This window comes from Typopeltis vanoorti, chromosome 24, assembly GCF_054136105.1.
Source record: "Typopeltis vanoorti isolate ZY-2024b chromosome 24, IOZ_Tvanoo_1.0, whole genome shotgun sequence".
NCBI classification, from domain to species: Eukaryota; Metazoa; Arthropoda; class Arachnida; order Uropygi; family Thelyphonidae; genus Typopeltis; species Typopeltis vanoorti.
The window spans coordinates 76062859-76080639 of NC_143572.1; the positions used below are offsets into that span (position 1 = coordinate 76062859).

A 17781-nucleotide genomic window follows, 5' to 3' on the forward strand; every position below is an offset into this window, starting at 1 on the left:
TAATAAAGTTATGAGTCTGCTATTTAAAATTTAAAGAATATATGATTATCAAATGGTTTGTGTTTTATTCATATATTCTAATATGTGACTAACAATTTTTTTTCTTCTGAATAGCTAATAGAGCAAAAACATGGTATATTTACCAGATGACAGATCCAAGGACGTAATTTTTCCTTGAAGTAAAATATCATTTGAACTACCTTCTGATCTTGTATCCCAAAATCTAATGCGTTTATCAAAGTGTCCACTAATGATGTTGGTACCTGTGCTATCACTAGTGACTATGTCATTACAGCTGGAACCAGCAAATATAGTCTTGATACCTAAAAAAAAATAATTACTACAGAAAACAAAAGTATTGAAATGATGAAAGCTATACATAAATTATTATATTCAGTAAAATATCTTTCATGTAAATTTTTCAGCAGACCAATAATACAGGAACATCATTTGGATAAGTAAGTATTATGACCGTTACTGTTCTGCTTTAAAAGGTAATGCAAGTGCCATTATTAAGATATTCAAGATTTAAAAAAATAATAAATAAATAAAATAATAATAATAAAAAAAACATACTGCAAAATGCAACTTCAAATTACACAAAAATCATCATCATCAAATTCCTGATATGTACCCTCAAGGGGTGTACAGGATATGATAGTACTACATGAAAAATTTACTTATTATTAAAACACTTAAGGAATAGAACAACGTAGTTAAGGATATAAATTAAATTAAACTTTAATAAATATTTTCCGATATTTCGGCAACGTCACGTTGCCATTTTCTAAAGGAACTTACAAAAAAGTTACATGCACGTAGGCACTACAACACGGAAACTGGGAATGAAGAGATGAAGCTATTGTTCTCCTAACAGTCCTGATGGTGCCCTCTAGCGGGCTAAGTAGATGTTCTTGGCCGTTGGGCCAAGATGCAGATGTAGGCCTCCCAAATTTGGGGCATGAAAAATTTACATCATTACTAACTTCCTATCTACAATTTTCCTCCAAATCAGTCTATTACTTGTCAAGACTCAAATATTATCATTATCAGATCTTATATTTCTATCGTATAAGGTACATTGTACCGTATCAATCCACCTATATCTTGGTCTTCCTCTGGTTCGTTTTCCTACCAACCTGGCAGAGAACACGTGTTTTGCCAATCTTTCCCCACCCATTCTGTTTAAGTGACCATACCACCTGAGATTAGCTCTGCTAACATTCCTGGATGCTCGACAATGTCACGTTCTTTCCTAATATCCTTGTTTTTAATCTGATATTGCCATTGATGCCATCTGTTCATGCATTATATTTCTCAGGACTCTCATATCTGTGGTCTCTAGTCTTTGGTCAAGTGTTTTACTTCTGAACCAGTTCTCAGATCCATAAGTTAAAACTGGTTTGAACTGTCTTGTATACAGCTAATTTAGTGTTCCGACTAATTTCTCTCTTATTCCATATGAATTTCTTCAGTTGACTTCCTACAACACCAGCTTTGTTGATTCAGTTGTCTATTTCCATATTTAAGTGCCTAAGTAGCTGAAATGTTTTGCTTGTTCCACAGATTCCCCGTTCACAACACAGTTGACATTTTCAACAATTCTACCTATTAATTGTCTTTGTCTTTTTAATGCTGACCTTCATAGCATATCTATTACAACAGTTATTCAATTTAGTCAGGGAATCTTGCAAACTTGTAGTGGATTTATTCAGAAGTATAACATTGTCTGCATAAAGAAAGAGCTGACATTACCATCTCCAATTCTGATATCATGTTTAATACCACTTTCCTTCATAATGTGTAATAATGAATAACTTCATAAATAGATAATGAATAACAGAGGGGATAATGTACATCCTTGTCTCACACCAGATTTAACATTAAACCATCTTCCTGTACATCCTTCAATTCTAACTGCCGACTTACAACTCAAATACAGACTAAGTATTGCTTGATATAATGCCCCATTGACACCATATAACTGTAGCGTATTGAATAGCTTCTCTCTTGGCACCTTGTGATATGTCTTTTCGAGATCGACAAAACTTAAATACAGATATTTGTTATATTCCCATGCTTTCTCGACTATTTGTCGTAAAGTGAAGATCTGATCCTGACAGCCTCTATATGACCTGAATCCAACTTGTTCTTCACCAAGCTTTTCTTCCACAATTCTTCTCAACCGTTTCTCAAGTATACTTGCATAGATCTTGCCAGGAATACTCATTAGTGAAATACCTCTGTAATTCTCATATTCAGTTTTATTTCCCTTTTTATATATGGGCACTATTAGAGCTCTACTCCGATCATCGTGAATTCCTCCCTCCGTCCAGCTTTCTGAGCTATGCAGTGCAGCCACAGTAAGACTTTTATACCACCATACTTCAGCATTTCTGGTCGAATATCATCTACTCTTGCTGCCTTTCCACATTTCAAGCCTTTGATGGCTTTTTCTACTTCAAGTATGGATATGTATTCCTAATTGTATGCATGTTGGGTGTTTTTTACCACTGTGCTATCACTGGTTTTCTATTTGGCTTGAATCCAACTTGTTCTTCACCAAGCTTTTCTTCCACAATCCTTGTCAACCGTTTCTCAAGTATACTTGCATAGATCTCGCCAGGAACATTCATTAGGGAAATAACTCTGTCATTCTCACATTCAGTTTTATTTCCCTTTTTATATATGGGCACTATTAGAGCTCTACTCCAATCATCGGGAATTCCTCCCTCTGTCTAGCTTTCTGAACTATGCAGTGCAGCCACTGTAAGAAAGGCTGAAGTATGGTGGTATAAACACCATACTTCAGCATTTCTGGTCGAATATCATCTACTGCTGCTGCCTTTCCACATTTCAAGCCTTTAATGGCTTTTTACTACTTCAAGTATGGATATGTATTCCTGACTGTATGCATGTTGAGTGTTTTTTACCACTGTGCTATCACTGCTTTTCATTTAGCAATTTCTCGAAATAATTACTCCATACTTGAAGGATATCTTTTTCTCCTGTTTTCATGTCACCTTTATCATCTCTAACTCCTTAGAGATGATAGGAAATGGAGGAAAGAGTGCTTTACAGCACTCTTCCCTCCATTTCTAAGCTTCTTCAACAACCTCCAGAATATCTTACCACCTTCTTGATATTTATTTTCTATGTTCTTGCCAAAGTCCTCCCATGACTTTTGTTTAGCTAATTTTACACAGTTTCACTTTCTTACATTAGTCTCTGTATTCTCTAAGAGCAAAATCTGACTTATTTGCCAGGAACTTTTGATATGATTTCTTCTTTTCCTTCACTGCCTCTTTAATTTCCTGTGTCCACCATGGAGTCCTGATCTCTCTATCCTTGCAGACAATCTGAATCTATCAGGGTTTTCTTCAAGGCTTGCCACTGAATCTCCAAAGTTTGGTCAAACTCTTTAATTTTTTCTTCAATAATCTTTGTGTATTTTAGTCTACAGTTCACATCTGAGAGCTGCTCAACTTTTATTCGCTTTAAAACTTTCTTACATGTTTTTCTTTTCAATATGAAATTCAATTTTATCCTGCTCAAGACTAAATAGTGATCACTTCCAATTTCAAATCCTCTGTATACTCTGCTGTCCTGAACCAGGGAGAAAACATGACTATCAATAATAACATAGTCAATGAGACTTTTCTTATTCCTAGCCTCTTCTCTCCATGTGAATTTGTGCACATTTTTATGTTGGAACATGGTGTCAGTAATAACCAGTCCATGTCCTGAGCAGGAATCCAACAGGTATTTGCCATTATTATAAGCTTTGCTCTTTTCTCCAAATTTTCCCAAAACATTTTTGTATGTCTGACAATCATTACCTACTCTGCTATTTAGATCCCCAACAAGGACCAACTTTTCCTTTTTCATTGTGTCAGTTGCTTTTTCTAAAGCATCAAAAAATGCCTTCACTTCTACCTTAGTAGAACCTTCTGTGGGACCATAGGCACAAATAAGTCTCATTGTCCAATTCCCCATTCTGATATTAGCCCGCATCACTCTCGAGACTGCCTGCCATTCAAGAAGATTAGCCTCGTATTTTGTGTTGAATACTATGGCTACTCCTTCTTTTCCTTGATTGTGATCGCCTGAATATAACATTTTGTATTTATTGCTTAGAAAGATCTCGCCAGTTTTTGTCTTTTTTTGTTTCAGTCACCCCTATTATGTCGATCTGATACTTATCTAATTCCTCAGCTAGCTCCATTTCTTTGCCATTCAGACTTTTTATGTTGATAGTACCGATCTTTAACTCTGGTGATGTTGAGTTTGGGTGCGTTTTCAGATTTGTTCCAGTAGCTGACTTTTCGCTGTTCGCCCTGTTTCCCTGGTGAAAACAACGGTGGCCTTGTTTAACCAGGCAATGGCTGAGCCAGCATGAAATTTTGTCATGTTGTACCATCATTTTTTATTTTGGTTTAACCAATAAGACTACAATTTGGTACACTAAATCCCAAATTTCCAGCCCATCCTCGTTCGTTCAGTATCCAGGTAGATATCCACTAGGGTGCACCATGAGAAGATGAGGATTGGACATTAGGTCAGAAGCCCTTGTCGGTTCTCCGCATTCCTTTAAATGCTATTATTATTTTAAAGAACTGGCACTATATGTATGCTCCAAAGGTAGATTAATGTGATGTCTTATTCTTGAACTCCTGAACAAGTTATCCTTTCTCGATCAAAGCTGTTAATATACAGGAGAGATAGTATCCACTTCAACCTCTGTCGAGTTTAACGTTTCCAATATCACAGTTAAAGACTGAACTCAGTATGAATCTAACTCAAGAAGTCTGGTTACAAATTCCAAAACTGAATGATCATTTGATTCATAAAAAGTAGCACAGTTTACTGAAAAAATCCATGTGTATGTAAAATGAAGTCCAGCAAGTGATGTCGTATGAAACATTTTCCCCCCCGTACATTTCTTCACATTAGAGCCATTCTCTTAATCTAGTGTGTGTTTTCACTTAGGCTCTGATCAGATATTTAATTGATCACAAGGATTTATCAATCATGGACAAGATAAGAGAGAAATGTGCACCAGATAATTATTATCTTTTCCAGAGAATGTCTAACCCATACATCCAGAAGTATTTTAAATCAAGATGACATTTTTTAATGTGACTCCCTCCCATGAAAGGTTTCTATAAATCTATAGTACATTCATACAGTAGGTGGATTAAGGATTTTTCCCCCCTCTGTTTTTATACACTTTATATATATATATATTTGTATTTTTACATAGTCTAAACACCCTGCTCTAGAGACCAAACATGGAACTGTTTCAAGCCACTTCAGACCTTCAATAAGCAGGGAAGTGGTCTCACAATGACCAGTCAAATTCATCTCCCAACTAAAGACAATTACATACATTCATGCCCATGGCTGGATTGAAACCCACAGTCTGTTGGTTGAAGATTGGATATCCTAACTGCTCCAATAACCATTTGTTTGCTAATTTTGTTAAATCAAAATTTTTGGTCCTATAATTGTGAATCAGATAGCCTCTTGGCTCTTTGTACATTTCCAACTAGCTTTGTCTGTTGTTTTGAATTTAGCGACTGAGTTGGTATCTCCCCACCACAAGGCCCTGAAGAATGTTTTGGCAGCATCATTCAATTCTAATAAAACCTCTTCAATAAACTGAAACCATATTAACACAGATACTTTTAAAATAAATTCACACTAAAAAAGTGTTCTCTTACATCACTTCTCAATTTTATAAATCAACAGGAAAATTGGACATTGCGTTCCAAATTTCCTGTTGGAAAATTGAAATGCAACTTTTTTCTCAAAACTTATTATCAACATCTCAAAATATCAAGTAAGTGTATATTCTCTAAAAAATTTTACTTAACAGTGCAAAAGCATAATCTTTAGGTCCCCATTGAAAAGTGTTATCTTATTCTCAAGCCACAAAATTTCTTAGAAATGTGAACAATCCAAAAACTGTACTTTTCAGAAAATACTTTTCAATTAAAAAAGAAATATGGTAAATTCTATAAAACCTTATCTCTCTCTAATTATGCAAAATGCTTTTGAGCAGGTCTGATAAGTCAGATGTCAAAGGAAATAAACATTTTTCAGAAATATTTATGATGAAATGGATGAAAGAGTTTTCCATGCTTGGAGGAAGCTAATTATTTTTTAATGTTTCATGATGATCTTACATATGAGAGCGTGCTCAATGTTGGTTCATCAGCACCACAGATGAGCCAAGGTGAAGAAAAAGAAGCTGTAACTGTGAATTCGAAGATTTACGGATCATACTGTTTAAGAAAATACAAATGAATAAAAGCTGTCACTAAGGGTAGTAGAAGAAGGAATGAACTATGAGGAGAAAAATTTGTTCTGAACAAATCTGAGTATCCATTGCACGTTTTAAAAGAACATATCTAGAGGAGAGTAGGGAGACCACTGCTAATTCTGATGAACACTAGCTGTGAAAATATCTGTAGAACATGCACATCACAGCAAAGTGAATATCTCTATGAAGTTGAATGGGAAGGTGATGGTGTTCAACCTATGTGCTCTCTTCTATACTAAGACAATGATTTTTAGGGAGCTCTTGGGCCACCTCCCCAAAAAGTCACAACGGTTATTATTCAGTAGATAAAATGATATGTGATTTTGTATAAAATTGTTTATAGGTAAAGTAATACATTTAGTGTAGTAGAAAATTTAATTTCTTGGGTGCTAAGAGGAAATACTTGTAACTTGTTTGAACCAAAAAAGATTGTATATAACAGGAAACTCAAAATAACTCTTTTTTTGTTTTTTTCAAAAAAAGAGATTTTTTGGAAAAAATCTTTATTTTATTTGTGATAAAAATAAGACAGGATTATATTTTGCAGTTTATCTTACTTGTCAAAATCTTACTGAAAAATAGTTTGGACATCAAAATTTAGAGTTGTAAAAGAGGAAATTCTAAAGATTTTGATGATTTCTTTAGTGCAGGGTTTAACACAGGCAACTCTCAACTTAGGAACATAATGCGTTCATGAAATTTCATTTGTAACTTAAACGTTCATAATTTGAATTTATTCCTTAATAATTCCTTAAACATGTTTTTTTTTGGTTCCTTCATGAAGTTCAGAAATAAAGTATAATCATCATCATTAAATTCCTGCCATGGGGTGTGCAGGATATGATAGTACTACATGAAAAATTTACATCATTACTAACGTCCCATCTACAATTTCCTTAAAAATCAATCTGTTACCTGTCAAGACATTATCAGATCTTATATTTCAGTCTTCTAAGGCACGTTTTACTGTATTAATCCACCTGTATCTTGGTCTTCCTATAGGTCTTTTTTCCTGAGAACAAGAGAACACTTGTTTTGCTAATCATTCCTCTCCCATTCTGTTTAAGTGACCATACCATCTGAGATTAGCTCTGCTAACGCATTCCTGGATGCTGACAATGTAAAGTTCTTTTCTAATATTCACGTTTTTAATACGATACTGCTACTGATACCACCTGTTCATGCCCCTAAATATCTTTCTCAGGACTCTCATATCTCTAGTCTTTGGTCAAATATTTTATTTCAAACCCAGCTCTCAGATCCATAAGTTAAAATTGATTTGAACACTGTCTTGTATACAGCTAATTTAGTGCTTTGACTAATTTCTCTCTTATTCCATATAAATTTATTCAGTTGACTTCCTATCATACCAGCTTTCTTGATTTCGACATTTAATTTACCATCTTCACTAAAAATCATGCCTAAGTAGCTATAGGTTCTACAGGTTCTCCATTTACAATGCTGTTGATATTTTCAATGCTTCTGCCTATTTTCATTGTCTTTGTCTTATTATTGCTGACCTTCATACCATATCTATTACAACAGTTATGCAATTTAGTCATGGAATCTTGCAGACTTGTAGCAGATTCATATAGAAGTATAACATCATCCACATAAATCAAAGAGCTGAGATTAACATCTCCAATTTTGGTATCAGGTGTAAATCAGAAATCTATCAGAAATAAAGTATATAACTATTAGACCATAATGTTGGAGTCTTGACAAGTAACAGACTGATTTGGAGGAAAATTGTAGATAGGGAATTAATAATGATGTAATTTTTTTTCATGTAGTACTATCATATCCTGTACACCCCTTGAGGGTACATGGCAGGAATTTGATGATGATGATGATGAACTATTAGACCATGATCATGGTCTAATAGTTATTTTATATTAATTAACACAAAAAGTATTAATTATATATGTTTACAATAAGTTTATTGTTAAAAAAATCTTATACTTGAAATGCAAGCATGCTATTATTGTGTGGAACATGTTCGGGAACTGAAGAATATTCAAGTATGGCATAGAAAGAGGAAGAGATTAAGGTTTGCAGCTTCAAGGAGCCAATATAACAATGGCTCCTTGAAGCTGCAAATTAATTTCATTAAATTTCATAAAAATGCATCATGCTTTATTGTTTTTAATTGTCGTCAGGGATCAGCCTCAATTTCACTTTCAAAAAAACTGAAATTTTTGTTGAATTATATGATACACTCATATAATTCAACAAAACAAGTCAATCATGCACCCTTTGAGAGCTAATGAACTTCTGTGTGTAATAGTAACCTAATAAATTGCTTTTATTGTCCTGATACAGCTGTTGAAACATTCTATCATTTTTGACAGTCGATTTGATCTTATTTATAACCCTTATTATTATACTTATGAATGAAGGCTTGTACTCAAATGTTTTCCTACAAGATGTTGCATACATACCACACGATGAATACACAAAACGTCTGGCACTTCCTCCTTTAAATAAGCAATAAAACCAAGATAGCGACTATCATTGATGGTGCTTCATCAGTAGTGAATACAACATTGTTCAAAGGTATATTATTTTTTGCAAAGTACAATTTCACAGCAGTAAATATTGATAATCCTTTTATATTTGTAATACAATTTATATTAAAGTGAATAACATTTCTTCTTGCAACTTGCAGTGTACTGTTTTCATCAAGGTACTGGACATCAATAAAGCATTATTATCTGCAGTGGTATATTCATCCAACAGGATGGAAAATGATGACTTTTGTGGAATAGCTATAAGTTTATTTTCAACATTAATCGCCATTTCATCAATCATTGCCTAAATGTGGTATCGCTAAGGAGTGTTTTTATAACTTCAGTTGGATCCTGATGCATTACTGTTAAGATAAATTCTTCAATAGAGGGTATTATCAAAGTTTCTCTAATGTTATAGCTTTTACCACTTTTTGCAATTAATTTTGATATACGATAAGCTGAAGTTAATCCATTGGTCTTTTAATAAAAGTTCATCTTCGTTTTTTGCATTTTGTTTCTTAAATGGTGCAGTTACTCTAGAATAATTTTGAAATCTTTCATATAGTTCCTGAGGATATTCAATGGTCTTATCTTTATTTTTTGGATGCTTTGTAGCAAAATGTTCTCATAATCAACTTGGTTTCACTGCTTCATTAGAAAATGTCTTGTGTCACAGTAAATACATTGGAAGATGTTTGTAATATATTCAATGAAAATCATCTTCAAATACTCTGGTAAATAGCCACGAGCATATTTTTTTTTTTGAGACATGGTTTCAATATTTGTTGCACAAATTATTAAAATCACAACACAATAATAATAATATGCAAAAATCAGAAATCTCATTAATGGCAATAACATGCACTAGCAATATATGTTTCGACTGAGTCACAGAGGCTGTGTGCACTGGTGAACTACTATCGTGGCATGTTGATCGAAAATGATTTGGCACAATCTTGTTTTATGCATGTTCAATACCCAAACAACCATATGCATTCTGAGCATTCAACCAATAGCACGACATGATGAATAAAATCATTTTGGAACAATCTTGTACTATATTATTTGCCATATCTCACAAATAGCTTTTTAACTTTTTATTTATGACAGTAACTTTTTCTTATCACATATATTCATTCACAAATTTAAGTCTGTATAAATTAAAAACTTAATTCTGTATGTTAGTCAAGTAGATAATAGTTTAATATCCGACGTTTAATTGACTGATATCTGTCAGCATTTTCAAAGGATACACTGGTAAGCAATAGAAAGTAACAAAAACTAGGAAACTAACCGACAATTCTAAAAATTATATAAAGTTATCACTGTGCACGATACAATGATATAATACACATGTCACAAGTAGAACGTTTTATTTGTTGAGAAATTTATTGTAATTTTCATGAAAGTTCATTTCTTTTTGGTTAAATGATCTGATTAAGAGTTTTCCATATCTGGTAGGATTAGGCCTTGATTATTATTTAAGTTACCAGTTGAACAGGTGACTGTAGCAGCTTCTTTAAATGTTCTGGAATGGTAGTTCTCTTCTATGTAGGGCATATGGCTCATATCCCATTCAATATTATGGTTGGTAGAGGCAAAGTGGGAAGAAAGGCCTGATATATCCTGTCTGTTGTTCCTTACATAGCCTATATGTTCCTTCTTTCTTGTTTCAAAACTTCTAGATGTCTGATGTAATTAATATCGCATGAAAAGGGTATGCTATAAACTCCAGAGTATTTGTAGAAAGGATGGCTATCTTTTGGTGATCTTATAAACTTTTAAATGGTCTCAATAGGTTTGAAGGTTACTCTGATATTATATGGTTTTAGAAGAAGAGCTAATTTTTTGGATATGGTACTAACAAATGGAATTGTTATAGAGTTGATGTATTGGGTTTCATCTCGTTGTCTTTGCTGTATGTCACTAAAGAGAATCTTGTTGATGATTCTTGTAGGGTAGCCATTTAGGGATAGATTTCTGGATATTTTCATTAATTCTTCTTGTAAGTCTCCAGGGTCTGTGGTACACTGTATAGCTCTTTTTTTTTTTTTGAGCATATGGATAATGCTGAGTTTCTGGGATATGTGGTGAGACGAGTCAAAATGGAGGTAGCGTCCTGTGTTAGTAGGTTTTCTATATACTGACAGGTTGATGCTATTGTCATATCTACTTGACTAACATACAGAATTAAGTCTTTAATTTATTAATACTAGTGGTCAAGTATTAATAAATTTAAGTCTGTATATTTTGGATGTGTTTTAATAAAGCATATAATTATTCTGCTGCCCACCTGAAAGCTTAAATCAACCATTAGTGAGTGATACCACCCAGGCTGAACAGCCCTACTCTAGATTGCAAAACTTTTGGAATAAAAATCAATTTAAGCAAAACAAAAACAACAAAAATAGGAAGCAAAAAGGAAAAAATTTCAATAAACTTATAAAATTGTATACTTGAATAGGTGAAGAAATTTACATATCTTGGCAGTCTCATTAGTCAAAACTTTGACAACACAAAAAAGAGTAAAATACAGACTTATTACAATCCTGTATTAAGTCTGTATTTAATATGAATAAATTAAACTAAATATGGAAAAATAGCAGCATATTTCTTTTTTGAGGCATGGTTTCAATATTTGTTGCACAAATCATTCAAATCACAACACAATAATGATAATACGAAAACATCAGAAATTCAAGAAATGCTAAAGAAAAATAAGACTCACTGGTCGGAGCAAAAAACAAATGAACAAGTCAAACACAAACTAAACTAAAGAGAAGATATCAAAGATATAATTCTTAAATAATGAAGATGGTTTGGAAACCCCCAGAGAAGGGAAGACAATGTCTTCTCAAGATTACCAAACAAAAAGCCTTGAATAGAATCACTGGAAGAAGACAATCAAAAGGGAGACCAAAAAGAACTTGGCTACAGTTCTTTGAAGGTCCCAATTATCGAGCTACAGAGAGATGATAGAAATGACCAAAGATAAAGCCAGATGGCAAAGATTTGTTCACAGGGAACTCAACACATCAATCTGATGGATGAGAAAAGGAAAAATTATTCAAAAGATATATTTCGGTGATTACACCACATTTTTTTATATTCAGTTATATAAAACACTGAAATAATAGTTCCCGACAAGTTTTGTAAATCGTAGGATTTACATCTTCAGGGGGTAAATAGTATAACTTAAGTTTAAACAAGAGAATTAATAAATACAAATCATAACCGTCTGGCTATTCATAAAACTCAAATAACTCAAATACGCATGGCTGAACACCAAAAAGAAGTACAATACAAAAGAGAACAAAAAACGGGTTTTGCTTTCCATACCACTTCCAGTGGACACAATGTACTCTGGCAAAAAACGACGATGTCATACATAGAAAACAACAGTTATATAAGAAAATTTAAAGAAGCTGCTAATATGCTAAAAAACCCAACCCAATGCAATAAAAATCAAGGTTTAATTCTCCATCAAGTGTGTAGTCAGCTCTAATAAAAAATCTACCTCAATCTGAGCTCGGACTGTATGAATGAGAACAAGAACACGTGACATCGTCCAGTATTGTTCAACATCAATAACATTATATATCTGCATTCTGTTATTTGAGTTTTATGAATAGCCAGACGGTTATGATTTGTATTTATTAGTTCTCTTGTTTAAACTTTAAGTTATACTATTTACTCCCTGAAGATGTAAATCCTACGATTTACGAAACTTGTCGGGAACTATTATTTCAGTGTTTTATATAACTGAATAATAAAAAAATGTGGTGTAATCACTGAAATATATCTTTTGAACCAATTAGCCACAGAAGTCTACACCTGGAAAAATTATTATTTTTAGGCTTTTGTTCCTGAACATAGTCAACTCTCACTACAGAGAACTCATAGGGACTGCAGGAATTTGTAATGGAGAATAATTTGATATAATGAATTTTTTTTAGAACTGCGCCTTTTGTTGGGACTCTGAGTAGTTTGTTTTAGCGAGTGAATTTATTGTGATGATGTTTGCTAAAGTGACAGTCAATTGTAATGATTATTAAGCTTCAAATTTATAAAACAAGCAATGGAGGTGAGAAACACCTAAAAGTGAAATTAACTCAACTTTTTCTGCAAATATACTTAATATTTTAGTTACTTACATGCCCTACGTCTTAAGTCCCAAATTTTCAGTGTCCTATCATGGCTTCCAGAGACCACCTTGCTTGACTCACCCAAAAATTTTGCTGCTAATACTTTGCCACTATGACCTGTAAGAGTATGCTATAAAAAAAAATAAAATAAAAAATAAATAAATAAAAAAAAAAAAGTCTTTTTAGAATTTTAACTTTTAAACAGTCATTTGTTTAAATCTATATAAATAAATGGAAGGGGGAAAAAAAATCTAAATTTATACTAGCTATTTATGATTTCTGAAGTAAGAAATTTCATGTTACTTCTGTTTAAGATAATATTAGATTAACTAATATCTTGAAATGAAACTACACAACAGCTTAATATTAATTTTATATCATTTTGATTTTTGATTAATTGGTATATCTTTTTGAAGATATGCCAGGTCGCCATGTTTGTTTAAGAGTTTTGATGTAAACGAATTTATGCAATGTGCTGTCTGTGAGATGTATGCCTTGCGAAGAGCGGTGGGAGTCTGGTTAGAAAGTGATAGTGGAGTTAATGTGTAGAAAGTGTAAAGAGAATGAGGACTTCAAGCGTGTTTCATGTGTCGAGAGTGATATCGTTAACGATAGTCAGAATGTAGAAAATGGCGGTGTGCTAGAGAATTGCGTGGTAGTGCCAGATAGGTGTGAGAGCATCGCTGAAAGTGTAAATGAAGGTAGAAACACAGAAAGAATGGATGATTTGATCGATAATGAAAATGGTGAGATAAATGCGAGTAGCGAAATTGCCCGTTTGAATGGTGTGATACACAGAGCTAAAAGACAACTGGAGCGTATGGAAAAATGTGTGTTGAACGTACCGACAAATAACCGGGGGAAGTCTGTGACGGCAAATAATAGAATGTTCGTAAACGTCAATAAAATGAAGGACCGAGTGCTGTATGGGGATTCGCTATTAAGAGGCGTAATAATTGAGAGTTTAACGAAGTCGTACCAGCCGGGTGCGAACATAAAGGACATCAGCGAATCTATTCGACTGCAAAAACAGAGGGTGAAAGAGATGATAATCGTGGCAGGAACGAATGATTTGAAAGAGGACAAAATGGAAATGATAGAGGATGTAAGGGAGTTGTTTGAGGTAGCAAAAGAGAAGAGTGAGAGAGTTAGGATGGTGAGTATCTTACCGCGGTATGACAGTGAAGTGTTTAGAAGGAGGGCCATAATTGCCAATGACTTTATGCGTGGGTTATGCATGGAGAGTGGTGTGGAATTTGTGGATGTGTGGAATGAGTTCGATGGGAGAAACGACTTATATAAGATGGATGGGTTACATTTGAATGGAGTTGGTGTACGGAGACTTGAAGGAGTGTTGATGAATGATGTGGAAGTGGATGTGCAGACTCAGGGAAACTAGATTTATTAAGAGGGGGGGGAGTAGATATGCAGACTTTAGGGGGGCAGTTAAGTGTATGAATGAGAATATTATGCCCGAGTGAGTACAACGGACAACAAATCAGAATGGGATAGTTAGTATAAGGCATCAAAGTAGGGATGGGACAAATGGGCTTCTGCGATTCATGTACACTAATGCCAGGAGTATTAGGAACAAGAAGGAAGAGTTTTTCGCCATGGTTGGCACTTCCAGGCCACAGGTTGTCGGTATTAGTGAAACATGGCTGACAGAAGATGATAAAGTTAGTGGGATTGAATGCGATGGGTATAGCATGTTCAGGAGTGACAGAGTGAATAAAAAAGGGGGAGGAGTGTTATTCATGATAGCTGATGAGCTTCAGCCAAGGAGTATAGAAGTTGAACTGCAGGATGGGGAAAAAAGCACATTTGAGGCTGTTTGGTGTGAGATAGAATCTAGCAGAACAAAATATACAATTGGGTGCTGCTATAGACCGGGTGATGGAGTGGATGGTGGGGATAGTATGCATAAGCAAATAGAAGAAATGAGTGGAAGGAGGGTAATTATTATGGGGGATTTCAATTATGGTAACATTGACTGGAAAGAGGAGAGGGCACATGGGAGGAAGGAATTGGATTTTATGCGGTTATTAAGGGACAACTATCTATGGCAACATGTATTGGAAAATACCAGGGGGCAGAGAGTGCTGGACCTAGTAATTGCAACTGAGAATGTGGCTGTAACGAACATGACCATGTTGCCACCAATTGGTGAGAGTGACCATAAGGTCATGACTTGGGTGGTGGCTAAAGGAGTCGAATTTACAATTAAGACAGGGTACATGTGGAATTACCGGGCTGGTAAGTATGACAAGCTTAGGTGTGTGCTTGGCTCAATGCCATGGCATGTAAAACTGCAAGGGCTGGATGTTGATAGTGCATGGGAGGTGGTTAAGAACTGTTTGCAGGAGGCAATGGTTGACTGTATACCAAGAGTCCGAATAATAAATCAAGTAGGGGTTAAATGGATGAATAACACTATTAAGCTTGAGCTGCAAAAAAAGAAACAATTGTGGAGGGAATTTAAGGAGAAGGGTTACCATCAGGCGCAGGAACAGTATAAAGCTCAGGCAGGGATGGTAACAAGGGTGGTAAGAAAAGCAAAAGCAGATTACGAAAGGAAATTGGCCACGAAGGCTAAAGAGAATACCAAACAGTTTTTTCAATATGTTGCAAGTAAAAGGAAAAATGTTCATGGTAGAATGTTCTTAAAAAATGCTGAGGGTAGGGAGGTAACCGAATCAGTCGATATTGTGGAATTACTGAGCGAGCACTTTGCAAGAGTATATCATCCAGGTAGTGACTTTGCAGGAATGGAAGAACCAACAGCTTATACTGGAATTGTGATGAATGAAGTAGAGGTAACTAGTCTATTACAGAAACTCAATGTCAATACATCTGTGGGATTGGATGGTATACCAGCTCGTGTCGTACGTGGTGGCTAAAGGAGTCGAATTTACAATTAAGACAGGGTACATGTGGAATTACCGGGCTGGTAAGTATGACAAGCTTAGGTGTGTGCTTGGCTCAATGCCATGGCATGTAAAACTGCAAGGGCTGGATGTTGATAGTGCATGGGAGGTGGTTAAGAACTGTTTGCAGGAGGCAATGGTTGACTGTATACCAAGAGTCCGAATAATAAATCAAGTAGGGGTTAAATGGATGAATAACACTATTAAGCTTGAGCTGCAAAAAAAGAAACAATTGTGGAGGGAATTTAAGGAGAAGGGTTACCATCAGGCGCAGGAACAGTATAAAGCTCAGGCAGGGATGGTAACAAGGGTGGTAAGAAAAGCAAAAGCAGATTACGAAAGGAAATTGGCCACGAAGGCTAAAGAGAATACCAAACAGTTTTTTCAATATGTTGCAAGTAAAAGGAAAAATGTTCATGGTAGAATGTTCTTAAAAAATGCTGAGGGTAGGGAGGTAACCGAATCAGTCGATATTGTGGAATTACTGAGCGAGCACTTTGCAAGAGTATATCATCCAGGTAGTGACTTTGCAGGAATGGAAGAACCAACAGCTTATACTGGAATTGTGATGAATGAAGTAGAGGTAACTAGTCTATTACAGAAACTCAATGTCAATACATCTGTGGGATTGGATGGTATACCAGCTCGTGTCGTACGTGAAGCGGCCAAAGAATTGTCAGTGCCCTTGACCATTTTGTTTAATTTGAGCCTCAGGACTGGGTCAGTCCCAAGGGGGTGGAAAGAGGGGAAAATAGTTCCACTGCACAAAGGTGGTTCCAAGGCTGCTGTTGAAAATTACCGGCCAATCAGCATAACAGGAATCATTATCAAGGTCTTAGAGAAAATAGTCAAGAGGAAAATACAAGATTGGATAGAAGAAAATGTGATACTGTATCGGGGATAGCATGGTTTTGTGAAGGGTAGGTCATGCCTCAGTAACTTGCTCACGTATTATAACACAGTGACGGCTGAACTGGATAAGGGTAATGGGTTTACAGTGATTCTACTGGACCTTGCTAAGGCCTTTGACAGGATACCACATGGAATTCTAATCAGTAAATTGCAGCATATGGGAATGGACATAGGGTTGGTGAGATGGATAGGACGGTGGTTGACGGAGAGATATCAGAGAGTGGTTTACTCAGGAGTAGAGTCCACAAGACGGCCTGTGACTAGTGGTGTGCCACAAGGATCTGTTCTTGGACCACTGCTGTTTAATTTGTTCATAAATGATATAGGAAAGGATCTGAGAGGAACAGTTCATTTGTTTGTGGATGATGAGAAGTTGGATAGGGCAATAGTGAATGCAGATGACGTCAAAATTTGCAGGATGATTTGGATAGATTGGAGGTCTGGACTAAGGAGAATGGATGTCAATTTAATGTGGCAAAATGTAAGGTTATGCATTTTGGGGTGAAAAGATTGGTGGCAGTTTACTGCATTGGTGGAACCGTGCTCCAGGAAATTGATGAGGCACGAGATTTAGGAGTGTTGGTGGATAAGGAATTGAAATTTAGGGGACACATTGCAAAAGTGGCCAAATCAGCTCATCAAATCACTTGGTTGCTGAAGAATACGTTGACAAGCAGAGACAAGCAGGTTATTGTTCCTCTGTATCGAGCCTTGATAAGACCCCATCTCGACTACTGTGCTCAGATTTGGTCACCTAGGTTTCTTCTTGATGGGGAGGAGGTGGAGAGGATCCAGAGGCGAGTGACCAAGATGATAGCAGGTCTGTGGAATGAACCGTATGAGAACAGGTTGAAGATTTGTGGGTTGCAAAAATTGGTTGATAGGCGGAGGAGGGGAGATATGATTGAGACATTCAAATTACTGAAGGGTTTCTATAAAATTAATTCAGAAGATATTTTTGA

The 17781-nt window shown here is 35.3% G+C and overlaps 1 protein-coding gene across 1 annotated transcript in view; it reads right to left on the minus strand.

Annotated features, from left to right (window-relative positions):
• The window catches only part of Atg16 (Autophagy-related 16), a 307774-nt gene that overhangs the window by 65085 nt on the left and 224908 nt on the right, over positions 1–17781 (minus strand). The window contains exons 12-13 of the mRNA XM_090413611.1: positions 12990–13110; positions 144–323 (exon numbers count right to left, since the gene is read on the minus strand). Coding sequence (XP_090269737.1) covers positions 144–323; positions 12990–13110 — 301 coding nt within the window. The remainder of the gene's footprint in view (positions 1–143; positions 324–12989; positions 13111–17781) is intronic.